Consider the following 11,603-nt stretch of genomic DNA (forward strand, 5'->3'; position numbering starts at 1 on the left):
GACACCCCGGTGGCGGCGGGGGAAGGAGCGGGGCCGGAGCGAGGGGACAAACCTCGAGGGGACGAGGGGCTGGTGACAGCGCGGGGACCCCGCTCCGGCCAGGGGGGAGCAAGCGGGGCTGCGCCAGAGCTGGAGGGTGTCGGGGGTCCCGGGGGTGCGGGGCCAGGCCAGCCCGCGGGGGGACGCTGAGGACGGGGTGGCACTGGCCGCCAGCGGGGCACCGCGGCAGCGCCCGGCCCGCGGCATCGGTGGGGAGGGGGGCAGCGGGGGCAAGCGGGGGGCCCGGCTGGCTGTGGGGCCGGGGGTCTCCCGCCGGAGCTCACCAGGATTGTGCTGGGTCAGGACCTCCCGCGGACCCGATGCTTTGTGCTTGGGCTGGCGGCTCCGGCACCGGCACCGGCACGGGGCTGGGGGGGCACGGGGGGCCCGCGGCGCCAGGGTGGGGCTGGGGGGGGTCATGGCACCACGAGGGGGCTGGGGGGCAAGGGGGCCACGGTGCCGGGCTGGGGGCTCGGGGGGCTGCGGTGGCAGACGGGGCTGGGGGGGGCCGTGGCACCAGGACAGGGCTGGGGGCTTGGGGGGGTCATGGCACCAGGATGGGGCAGGGGGCCGGGGGACACCGCTCAGGGGGACACGGGCACCGCGCAGGGGCTGCCCCCGCCCCGGGTCTCTGCCCGCAGGAGCAGAGCACTATGGCGTGGGGACGGGGGCACGGGGGGGGCCCGGGACGCGCGTGACTGTCCCCAAGGGTGACACCGCCACCCCCACGTGGCACCGTCCTTCCCTCCCGCGAGGACCCACGGGGGCCGGGCCCGGTGGCACCGGTTGTGCTGAGTGCGGAGGGTGTGGTCCGGGTGTCCCGGCGGCGAGTCCCCGGTCTGGCCGTGCCCGGGGGTGGCCGCGTGTCCCTCACGTCGGCCCCGTCTTCACTCGCGGCCGCGGGCCGAGCGCTGGCGTCCCCGCACAGTCACAGTGATGGCACACGGAGGACGAGGGGACGGTCCCGCTGCGATGCCACTGCCACGTCCAGCCGTGGGTGGGAGGAGGGAGGGGGGGCATCCGGAGGGGGGGCGCGGGCCAGTCCGGGGCTCTACATGATGCTGCACTTGCCCTTGATTTTGTCTGTCCTCTTCTGCTTGCTGGAGCGCTTCCCGTCGATGGTGAGGCTGACGTTCCTCCTCTTCTCCAGGTTCAGCAGCTCCTGGAAGAGCTCCTTGACGTTGTAGTTCATCTTGGCCGAGGTCTCCATGAAGGCGCATTTCCACTCCTTGGCCATGGCCTCCCCCTCCCGGCTCTCCACCTCGCGCTGCGTCTCGTCGCACTTGTTGCCCACCAGCATGATGGGGATGCTCTCCACGCTGCCCTTGATCTGCACGATCTGCTGGTAGATGGGCTTCAGCTCCTCCAGCGACTGCTTGCTGGTGACCGAGAAGACCAGGATGAAGGCATGGCCCTTGGAGATGGACAGGCGCTGCATGGCCGGGAACTGGTGGCTGCCGGTGGTGTCGGTGATCTGCAGGGTGCACACGCTCTTGTCGCAGCTGATCACCTGCCGGTACGTGTCCTCGATGGTGGGGATGTAGGTGTCGCGGAAGGTCCCCTTGACGAAGCGCAGCACCAGCGAGCTCTTGCCCACGCCGCCGGCACCGAACACCACCACCCGGTAGTCGTTGCTCTGCTCCGGCATCTTGGCCCGCAGTCGCTGCGGGGGCACAGGGAGGCGTCACCCCCGACTGCGGCGCACGGCCCCCCTGAGATGCAGCCCCGGCCGGGAGCTGGGCTCGCCGCCCTTGGTTCGCCCTTGCCGGCCGGCCCAGGGTGCAGCCGCCTTGGCTATTTTTGCCGGCTGCCCGCTGTGGCCATATGGCCGAGCGCGGCCACCGGCACCGCAGCTGCTGCCGAGGCTGCCGGGGGGGCTCGCTGGGCAGGGACCCCCCCAGCCCGCCCGGGCAGCGGGAGCAGCTCTGCAGGGCAGTCGCCGGCCCGGCGAGGTCACGGTGGCACCTGGATCGCCCAGCTGGGCTCTCTGGCCAGGTACAGAGGTGCCCTTTCACACACAGGCCATGCTGCTGCTGTCCTGTCACCCCTGTCCCTCCCTGGCGCCCTGTCCCACGCCGTGCCATCCCTCAGCTCCGCTCCCACCCCAGGATGCGTTGGGGAGCGGAGGAAAGGAGCGTGGCACAGCCGTGGGCAGCGGGTCAGAGACCCCCCGGGCACCCTCGCACTGCCAAACCTCGGTGCCCACCCACAGGGGACACCTGGACCCGGGCAAGGTCCCCAGTGCCCCCCAGTGCAGCCCCGGGGTGTGAAACGAGGGGCACAAAGAGTCGCCGGTGCTGAGCCCCGGACTGGGCCCTGCTCCAGTTCCCCCAGTGTGGAGCAGGGGTGGCAGCACCAGCTCTGTCCCATGAGGGTCCCCAGGGCATGTGGGACCCTCACAGAGCCCTGGGGACATTAAGCCCACCACGGGACAGGGTTTCCAAAGGTGCCCAGTCACAGGATGAGTGGGAAGGGTAGGGGGCCTGAGCACTGCTTAAGCACTGTCCCCAGTCAGCTCCACTCCTGCCACCCCCGTTCAGGGAAGGGGGACAGCAAAGCGCCCCAGACAAGCCCCGTGCTGGTGGCTGCCCTGGGCACGGCAGCTCCTGCACCCCTGAGCATCTCCAGGGGAACCAGCCCCTTCCCACGGCCGCTGCATCCCCGTCCCAGGGCTCCGGGGGTCCGGACCCCGCAGAGCAGCCCCAAACCCCCGGCATGTCCCCAGACACCAGAGCCAGGCGAGGCTGGGAGCTGGAGGAGCCCAGCCCCGCGGGCTCGGGCAGCCAAGGAGCTCATCCCACCGTGGGCTCCTTGGATCCACCACGCTGGGAGTGTCACCAGCGCCCGGGGGCTGGGGCTGCGGCAGGGGGCCGGGGCTGAGCTGGAGCGTGGGAGCGTCCAACCCCGGCCGGGGCTGGCAGGGGTCCCACCCTGTCCCACCTGTCCCATCCCACTTGTTCCACCTGTCTGTCCCACCTGTCCACGGCACAGCTGAGAGTGCCCCCAGCCTCACAGCCCTGCCGTGCGGCGCTGAGGTGAGGGGCTGGGCTGGGCAGACCCTCACGACCCTCACCGGGGGGGCTCTTTAGGTGAGCCCTCGGCCTGTGCCCAGCAGCACCCCGATCCCAACCGTCCCTGGTGCCCGAGGGTCCGGAGCACGGCCCCCCCTCAGCTCGTGGGCAGGGACCACTCGGGCCTGATCCTGCCGGGAGGCTCTGCACCCCCCAGAGCCCCCCAGCACCCCCCCACTCGGGCCCCCGGCACTGGGGGTGACACTGGTGGGGACCTGGGGGTCAGGATGGAGGGCAGGGCAGGGGTGAGGGAGCAGGGGTGGGATGGGGAGCAGGGGAAGGGCAGGATGGAGGGATGAAGGGGCAGGAGAGGGGGCTGGATGGAGGTCGGAGGGGCAGAGGAAGAGCTCAGGATGGAGATGGAGAGGCAGGGGAAGAGCAGGACACAGACGGAGAGGCAGAAGGGGCTGCACGGAGGGGCAGGATGGAGATGGAGGAGCGGCAGAAGGGGCGGGAGGGACGAGCATCCCGCTCAGGATGGAGATGGAGCGGCGGCAGGAGGGCACGGACAGATGGCGGGGCAGGGTCGCGGGTCCCCCCGCGCCGCTCCCCGCCCTCGCCGGCAGCACCCCCGGTCTCCGCGCCGGCCGCGCTCCCCCGGCCCCCGCCGCGCCGGTCGCATTGCGGTGCCCGCCGCCTCACCGTGTCCTGCCCGGGATCCGCCCTTGGCTGCGGGCGGCGCGGCGGCCTCAGCGCATGGCCCGGCCCGGGGCGGCCCCGGCGCGGCGGCTCCGCTCCGCCCGGCGCGGCTCGGTGCGGCGGGGCTCGGCGGGGCTCGGCGGGGCTGCGGCCGGTGCGGCGGGGCCGGCTCGGCTGGGCAGGCTCGGCTCGGCTCGGCTCGGCTCGGCTCGGTGCGGTGCGGCCGCCGCAGAGCCGATCCCGCCCCGCCGCCGGCCCCGCCCGCCGCGCCCGCCCCGCCCGGGGCCCCGGACCCCCGGGCCCGGCCCCGAGCGGCTCCGGGACGCGGCGGGACGGGGACAGACGGACAGGGATGGGGACAGACGGACAGGGATGCGCGGACAGGGATGGGGGCAGACGGACAGGGATGCACGAGGACGGGGGCACACGGACAGCGATGGGGATCCATGGGATGGAAACACAGGGATAGGGACAGACAGACAGACAGGAACGGGATGGGGACACACGGAGAAGAGACACAAACAGGGTGGCACGTACAGGGACATGCGGGGATGGGGACGGGGACACACGGATGGGAACACATGGGGAGAGAGATGGGGACACGTGGGGCTGAGTGGACAGCCAGGCAGGGAGACACGGGATTGGGACACACGGACAGGGACACTTGGGGATGAGGACACACGGACAGGGACACTTGGGGATGAGGACACACGGACAGGGACCCCACACAGACACCTGCACAGGCAGGACATGAATTCACGTGATGAGGGACAGCCCAGGGACTTGTGCATGAGGACAGAGCCCCGCAGGTGGTGACAGGGGACACAGGGACAGGACAGACGGGTACCAACGTCCCAGCCAGGCAGGGCACAGGTGGCAGAGGGTGCTCTGAGCCCCCGTGGCAGCTGGGGGTGGCCTGGGCAGCAATGCTGGGCTCTGGGGACAGAGGCCATGGTGCCACCCCAGCGCAGGACCGGGAGCTTGTGCACGCACTGCAGGGCCTTTGCCACCAACTGGTGTCACCTGGTCATGGCAGAGCCCCAAAACGCCAGAGGGGCCCTTGAGGGGGACACACTGGGGGTCCTGGTGGGGCTGTGGGACACTCAAGCGCTGGCTGAGCCCCCCGTCCGTGCCTCAGTGAGACCAGAAGAGCCCCAGGGTGACCATCCCCAGCTCTGTGTCCCACCACTGGCACCGGGCGCTGGAGGTGACCGGTGACTCTGGGGGTCCGACGGTTCCTGTCACAGCCGGGGTCTGCTCCTGCCTCCCCCCCGCCCCACTCCTGAGTGGCAGCAATTAAAATCCGCAGCCTCTATTAATAGCAGCCGGCGGGCACCGGGCCACGGTGGCACCCACGCGCTGGCACCGCGTCCCCACGGGAACGGGGAGTGGGGGGGCACGGGGACATCGGCCCGCCCCGCGAGGTGACAGGGCCCGGGGGGTGGTGGCAGCCTCGGCACCCCCGCCGCGCTCGGAGCCGGCCGGATACTCCTCGTTAGAGGGAATGAATGAGTTTTCCTTGATCATTTTCCTGCGGCTCCTCCTCGTTCCATTGAGCCGCAGCTCCCCGCCAGGCCTGACGCAACGGGGCGGCCGCTCACGCAGGGCTGAATCACGGCGCTGCCGAGCGGGGCGTGCTGGGGGGGTCCTGTCCCCCGCCCCGGGGCTCGGCAGGGCTCTGGGGGGTCCGGCCGGAGGGGTTTTTGCTGCCACGGGGGGCTCAGCCCACGCCGGGGCCGGGCACGTGCGGCCGCCGCGTGAGCCGGACGCGGAGCAGCCATGGGGGACATCACAAAAAAGCGAGTGACAGCGAGGGGAGAAGGGCAGGGAATTTATTGGGAGCAGCAGGGCCTCCTCCTCCTCCTCCTCCACCCCGGAGCACGGGATGATCCTGTGGATGAACCCTCGCCCCCAGCGCGGCGGGATGAGGATGGGGGAGCTCAGCACCCCCCCGGCACTTCCGAGCCCCTGCCCCCGATCCCAAACTGCAGCAGGAGGCGGGTGTGAAAGGAAGGTGACAGCCCAACAGGGCACACTCAGCACCGTGTCAGCTCTCCCCCCCTCATCCCCCCCAGGAGAGAGGTCACCCCCCAGGAGAGCTGAAACAGCCCCGAGGCTTTTCCACACCGAGGCAAATCACGTTCTCCTCATCCTGCTGGTTTGTGTCATGCCAGGCCCAAAATAACCTCCCTCCGCCCCCCCTCCACTCCAGGTTTTCAAAGGAAGATTAATTGACTCGGGGATGTTGCAGCAATTAAACTAACGAGCCCCAGGATCTGTCAGATGATGCTCAGCTGCCTCCATATGCTGCAGCTGGGCCACCGCGGAGGCTCGGCGCCTCCTTCCCGCTGCCGGCACTGCGCCATCCTTGTAATTCCATCAGCGCTTCCAGGGGCCCGGCGGAAGCTGCTGCAGGAGCGAAGGCTCTGGGTGATTAAAATGCAGCCCCTGCCTGAGCCGGGCTGTGTTTCACGGCTGGGGGGGAGCACATTCCCAGCTCCAGCCTCTGATCCCAGCTCCTCGCTCCCAAAGGCGGATCCAGCGGGATCAGCAGCACACGGAGCTTCCCAGGGGCTCGGCAGCTGCTGAGAGCTGCTCCTGCCTCTCAGCATCGCCTCCAGTCCCCGCCAAGGGAGGGGATTCCATTCCTTTGGAAACCTGGAAAAGCCTTGGAGCAGCCCCCGATGGGACCTGCTCAGCCCCTCTGACTGCAGCGCACTGAAAACACAAGAGTTTGCCCCAAAATATCAGTGCTGGAAATTGTTACTGCCCGTTTCCTGCAAGCTCACGGATCCCAGGCTCTGGATATCGGGAGGATCTGCTGCGTCCCTGAAAGTGTCCAAGGCCAGGCTGGACGGGGCTTGGAGCAGCCTGGGACAGGATGGGCTTTAAGGTCCTCCCCAACCCCAACCATCCGGGGATCCATCCTCTGATTTTCAGAGGTTTTCCTTAGGGAATGCTCAGCCTATGGCTCCGGCGCTGAGACGGAAGCAGGGTAGAGGGGCCCAGCCTCATTTCCTCCATGAATCCCTGGAACAGCTGAGCTCCCCGAGCCCCAGGTGGGGCACTGGAAGCTGTGCGGAGGCAGCAGGGCCTGGAAGGCCAGAGCCCCACGGGGATGTTATTTTTGGCAGCTCTTAGAACCAGGTTTTACTCCCAACTAAGCCAGCGAAAGCAGCTTAGTGCAGCCTGGCAATCCCTGCTCCCACCTGCTCTGCCTCCACTCCTGTTTGTTCCTCACCTCCTCGGAGCCTCCGGAGCGTGGCCGGGGGGAAGGAGGGAGACACACACACTCCAGGAGCTCTTGGAAGCAGATTTTACCCAGATCCTTACTCGGGTCCGCTACTCCCTGCAGCCCCTGGGGCAGGGACAATCCCTCGGGATATTCCTCACTCTGAGCACGCGGGAAGAGATTCTCCTCCTCCAGGTCATCATGGAAAACTCCGCCCGGGTTGGGCTGTTCCAGCGGTGAAAGGGGCGGCTCCTCCCGGTGCCGCTGGGAGGGGAGACGTGAGGCTTTTTGCTCCCTTGGCTTCCTGAGGCTCCCGGCTCACCACGGGACGAGCACCAGCCCGGCCAGCGCGGCGTAGCCCAGCACCAGGCACAGCACCTTGAGCAGCCGGTGGCTCTTGTCCTCCAGCTCCTTGGCCAGGATCTCGAAGAAGGTGACGAAGAGGAAGGTGCCACCGGCGAGGCCCTGCAGCAGCAGGGAGGCGATGCTGCCCGCGGCGCTGCGGCTGCTCTCGATGCCCATCCCCACGCCGATTCCCAGCGGGATCATCAGGCACACGGCCACCGCCAGCTTGGCCGCGTCCCTCAGCGGCAGCGAGGCCTTGGCCATGCTGATGCCCAGGGCCACGGCCACCAGCGTCTCGTGCACGGCCACTCCCAGGAACAAGCTGACCACTCTGCCGCCGTCCTCCTGCAGGCCCAGGGCCAGGCCCTCGAAGATGGAGTGGGTGCAGAGGGCGAACACCAGCCCCAGCAGGCGCCGGGGGCCGCAGCGGGCCAGCTCGGGGAGGTGCAGGCTGTGCGAGTGGGGGCCGTGCTCCCCGTAGAGCGCGCGCCCGCGCGGCGACGCCACGAAGGGGCTCTCGTACTCCGAGTCGCTGCCCGCGTCCGAGCCCGCGTTGAAGGTCTCCAGGTCGATGAAGGAGGGCTTCTCCTTCTGGAAGGCCAGGAAGAGCTGGTCCACGAAGACCGACAGGAAGAAGCCGACCATCATGATGGTCTCGGCCACCGGGTAGTCCGTGGTCACGTTGTTCTGCCTGAGCACCTCATCGAGCTGGAAGGGAGCAAAAGATGCACCCCTTTATTCCCTTGCAGGGAACCATTCCCTCAGATCCACAGTGAATCCATCCCTTTATTCCTCTGGAGAGAACCATTCCCACATTCCCACAGTGAATCCACCCCTTTATCCCTCTGGAGAGAACCATTCCCACGTTCCCATAGTGAATCCACCCCTTTATCCCTCTGGAGAGAACCATTCCCACATTCCCATAGTGAATCCACCCCTTTATCCCTCTGCAGAGAACCATTCCCACAGATCCACAGTGAATCCACCCCTTTATCCCTCTGGAGAGAACCATTCCCACATTCCCACAGTGAATCCACCCCTTTATCCCCCTGAAGGGAACCATTCCCACATTCCCACAGTGAATCCACCCCTTTATCCCTCTGCAGAGAACCATTCCCACAGATCCACAGTGAATCCACCCCTTTATTCTCTTGCAGGGAACCATTCCCTCAGATCCACAGTGAATCCATCCCTTTATCCCCCTGAAGGGAACCATTCCCACGTTCCCACCGCGACTCCACCCCTTTATCCCCCCGAAGGGAGCCATTCCCACACGGACACTCCATCCCACCCTCGGAGAGCGGCCTTGGCAGGGGACAGGGAATCCCAGCCTCGCTCTTTGGTGCCCACGCCCCACAGACCCACACTTTCTCCGCGGACAGAGGCAGGAGGTGGGCACAGCTCCCCTTGCTGAGCGCCGGGCCCAGCAGCGCTGCTGCAGCAGGCACAGACCCCTCGCTCCCGTCCCAGCTGGGACCCTGCAGGCTCAGACTAAGCCAGGACTAACTAAGGCAGGACTCACCTTCCCTCTGACGGCGGGCAGCAGGGCGTTGAAGCAGGTGGCCAGGAAGACGCCGCCCCCGAAGGAGCTCCAGAGGGCCAGGAGCCGGCGGGAGCGCTGGGCCTTCTCGTGGTCGGCCGCGATGAGCCTGACGGGCAGCAGGGCCCCGGCCAGCACCAGCACACACATCCCCAGCAGACACAGCACCTTGGCCACCAGCACCCGCATCCTGCCCCTGCAGGGACCCCTGGGCGAGCTCAGAGCGGGGACATCAGCCCGACAGGCAGGAGAGAGGCTGCCAGGGGATGGGAAGGACACAGAGACTTCTCTTGATGAGCCATAGGAAGCAGCAGGGGAAAGTTAAAACTGCATTCAAAAGGGATGTGAAAGCCCTGGAATTGTGGCCACCTCAAACCACGCTTCCCTGGAGGTCTTCTGGGCCAGGCTGGACTCCAAGCCCTGTCCTTGGACACTTCCAGGGATGCGGCAGCCAGTGGGAAATTCCTGACAGGGCCTCTCCACCCTCCCAGGGAGCAATTCCTCCCCAAACTCCCACCCATCCCAGCCCTCAGGCAGTGGGGAGCCATTCCCTGTGTCCTGCCACCCCAGGCCCTGGGCCAAGTCCCTCTCCAAGGGACAAAAAGAAGAGTTCAGAACCCATCAGGCGACACTGACTCACTCCAGGCCTGGCCAAGCCCAAAATCTGGGCCCAGGCACCACCCACAGGCGTGCCAGGGCAGAGGGAAGGGATAAAATCCTCCTTTTCCAGAGCTCACACCCCCGGAACACACCTGGCTCCCCCCACAAACCCTTTAACCTCACTTTTTTTTCCTTTTCCCCCCATTTTTAACCCAAACCAGACCCGTCCAAAGCCTCAAGCTCCCAAGTTCAGGTGGAGCAGCCACATCCAGCGTCCCTGAATGGGGCTGGAGCAGCCCTGAGGGAAAGGAAGCCCCAGGAACACCTGGGGAACTCCTCACCTGCTCCTCCTGCACACCTGGGCTGTGCCCCCAGCCCCAAAACTGCTGCAGCGAGGGACCAGCTCAGCTCCCGCTCGCGTTAGTGGCTCAAAATGAAGCATCCAAGCGATGAAAAATATTATATAAAGCAGGCAGGGCTCTGTGGGAGGAAAAACAAAGGGGTTCCTCGTCCGTGAGCCTGTAAATCCCAGTGTTTCTGTTAAAAACCGGCCCTTCCACGCCCTTTGGGACTGACCCATCGCTTTTCGGAAGGGGGTGATGGGGAAGGGGCTCCTCCCAGCCCACCCTGAGCACACCGAAAGGGAGCAGAGACGAGGGGAGGGTTCTCAGGCCGGCCGGGAGCGGGGCGAGGAGCGAGCACGGGGAGAGCTCCGCTGGGAGGACCCTCAGAGGGGCCGGGGTCCGCCCGGAGCCCTGCAGGGTGGGGAGGGCGCCCAGCTCCAGCCCCTCACAGGCAGATGGGGCCCCTCAGGACGGGGAAGGGGCCCGGCCCGAGCCCCTCACGGCGAGGAGGGGGCCCCGGATCCCCCCCGGGGCCGGGGCTCCCCCCCGACCCCTCACACCCACAGCGGCCCCGGCCCCTCAGGACAAGGCCCCGCTCTCCCCGCAGCCCCGGCTCCCCCCGCCCCGGCCCCTCGGCCCCGTTACCCCGGGAACCGCCCCCCCGCTCCCGGCCGGCCCCGCCCGCTCCCGGCCCGGCCGCCCCGCCCGCGCCCGCCCGCGGCGCCCGCCCATTGGCTGAGCCGGAGGAGCCGGTGTGCGATTGGCCGCCGGAGCTGTCAATCAGCGCGCCCACGGGGCCAGCTCGGGGGAAGCGGCGATTCAGGTCCGCGGGAAACGCGTCCCGCAGCGCTGGGTTCCGGGCCCGGGATCACCGGGAAACCGGGGAAAACAAGCGGGAACCGGGAAAAGCGGGAACCGGGAAAAGCGGGAACCGGGAAAAGCGGCCCTGGAACGGTGTCCGCCACCCCCACATCCCCACTCCTGCCGCCCTGTGATCAAACTGCACCAATGGCAGCTGCAGGGAGAGCTGAGGCCCACCTGAAAATTCCACAAAATTCCACAAAATTCCACAAGATTCCACAAGATTCCACAAGATTCCACAAAATTCCACAAGATTCCCTTTTTTCTTTTCGCCGTCGGCTCCCAGGGGAGCCTGGAATTCCTGGGAAAGTCCAAAAGGAGGCTGGCAGGTGAGCCTGGAGCTCAGGGCCAGGCAAAGCCTCCGGAATTCAGGAGCAGCTCCAGGCAGGGCAGGAGGAATTCCCTGGAAAAGCTGCCCTGGGATTCAGGGCTGGGAAATGCCAACCCAGAGAGGAGGAAAAACTCAGGAAAAACGGCTCCGGAAAGAACGAGGAGGGTGAGGGAAAGGAAACGGCACGAAAGGAGCAGAAAGCAGCAGGAAAATGGCCCCACGGTTTCCGTGGTTTTGGGTAATTCCAGGATATTTTCCTTTCCAGCCTGAAATTCCTTTGGTGGGGCTACAAAAAAGCAGCTGGAGAGAAGTTAAAGGCGATTTGGGCAAGGAGGAATGGGGGGGGAAAGAAAAATTGTCCTATTTCCGTGCTGTAGGAACGCGCAGGAGGAGAATTCCCGCTGGGAAGGACCAAAAAAAAAAAAAAAAAAGGGGGGGAAAAATGGGATAAAGTGTGCCCCAAACAGAGCCCCGAGCCCACAAAGAGTTCTGGAAAAATCACCTGAGCACGCCGGGATAACAACCAAAGTGTCCAAATGGTTTTTATTCCTCACGAGCGACACGAACCACATGAATTCCACGGAGCCTCGACCAAAAGAAA

General features: G+C 66.7%; 3 protein-coding genes across 3 annotated transcripts in view; 1 reads left to right on the plus strand and 2 right to left on the minus strand.

Moving 5' to 3' along the window:
* Positions 1 to 11,603, plus strand: part of THOP1 (thimet oligopeptidase 1) — an 84,844-nt gene that overhangs the window by 54,536 nt on the left and 18,705 nt on the right. The window lies entirely within an intron of this gene.
* DIRAS1 (DIRAS family GTPase 1) lies at positions 435 to 3,933 on the minus strand. The gene is made up of 2 exons (XM_068174206.1): positions 3,753 to 3,933; positions 435 to 1,702 (listed from the first exon to the last, which is right to left on the minus strand). The coding sequence occupies exon 2, from the start codon at positions 1,685 to 1,687 to the stop codon at positions 1,091 to 1,093; it is 597 nt and encodes a 198-aa protein (XP_068030307.1). The 5' UTR covers positions 1,688 to 1,702; positions 3,753 to 3,933; the 3' UTR covers positions 435 to 1,090.
* SLC39A3 (solute carrier family 39 member 3) lies at positions 7,043 to 10,061 on the minus strand. The gene is made up of 4 exons (XM_068174204.1): positions 10,043 to 10,061; positions 9,808 to 9,946; positions 8,849 to 9,122; positions 7,043 to 8,034 (listed from the first exon to the last, which is right to left on the minus strand). The coding sequence occupies exons 1-4, from the start codon at positions 10,044 to 10,046 to the stop codon at positions 7,300 to 7,302; spliced, it is 1,152 nt and encodes a 383-aa protein (XP_068030305.1). The 5' UTR covers positions 10,047 to 10,061; the 3' UTR covers positions 7,043 to 7,299.

Source organism: Anomalospiza imberbis, chromosome 27, assembly GCF_031753505.1.
Source record: "Anomalospiza imberbis isolate Cuckoo-Finch-1a 21T00152 chromosome 27, ASM3175350v1, whole genome shotgun sequence".
Taxonomy (NCBI): domain Eukaryota; kingdom Metazoa; phylum Chordata; class Aves; order Passeriformes; family Viduidae; genus Anomalospiza; species Anomalospiza imberbis.

Coding starts and splice junctions, on each gene's coding strand:
- DIRAS1 (XM_068174206.1), bottom strand. CDS start 1,687: ATGCCGGAGCAGAGCAACGACTACCGGGTGGTGGTGTTCGGTGCCGGC.
- SLC39A3 (XM_068174204.1), bottom strand. Junction 9,123..9,807: donor CAGGTGTGCAGGAGGAGCAG/GTGAGGAGTTCC, acceptor ATCCCCTGGCAG/CCTCTCTCCTGCCTGTCGGG. Junction 8,035..8,848: donor TGCCCGCCGTCAGAGGGAAG/GTGAGTCCTGCC, acceptor GCTCCCTTCCAG/CTCGATGAGGTGCTCAGGCA.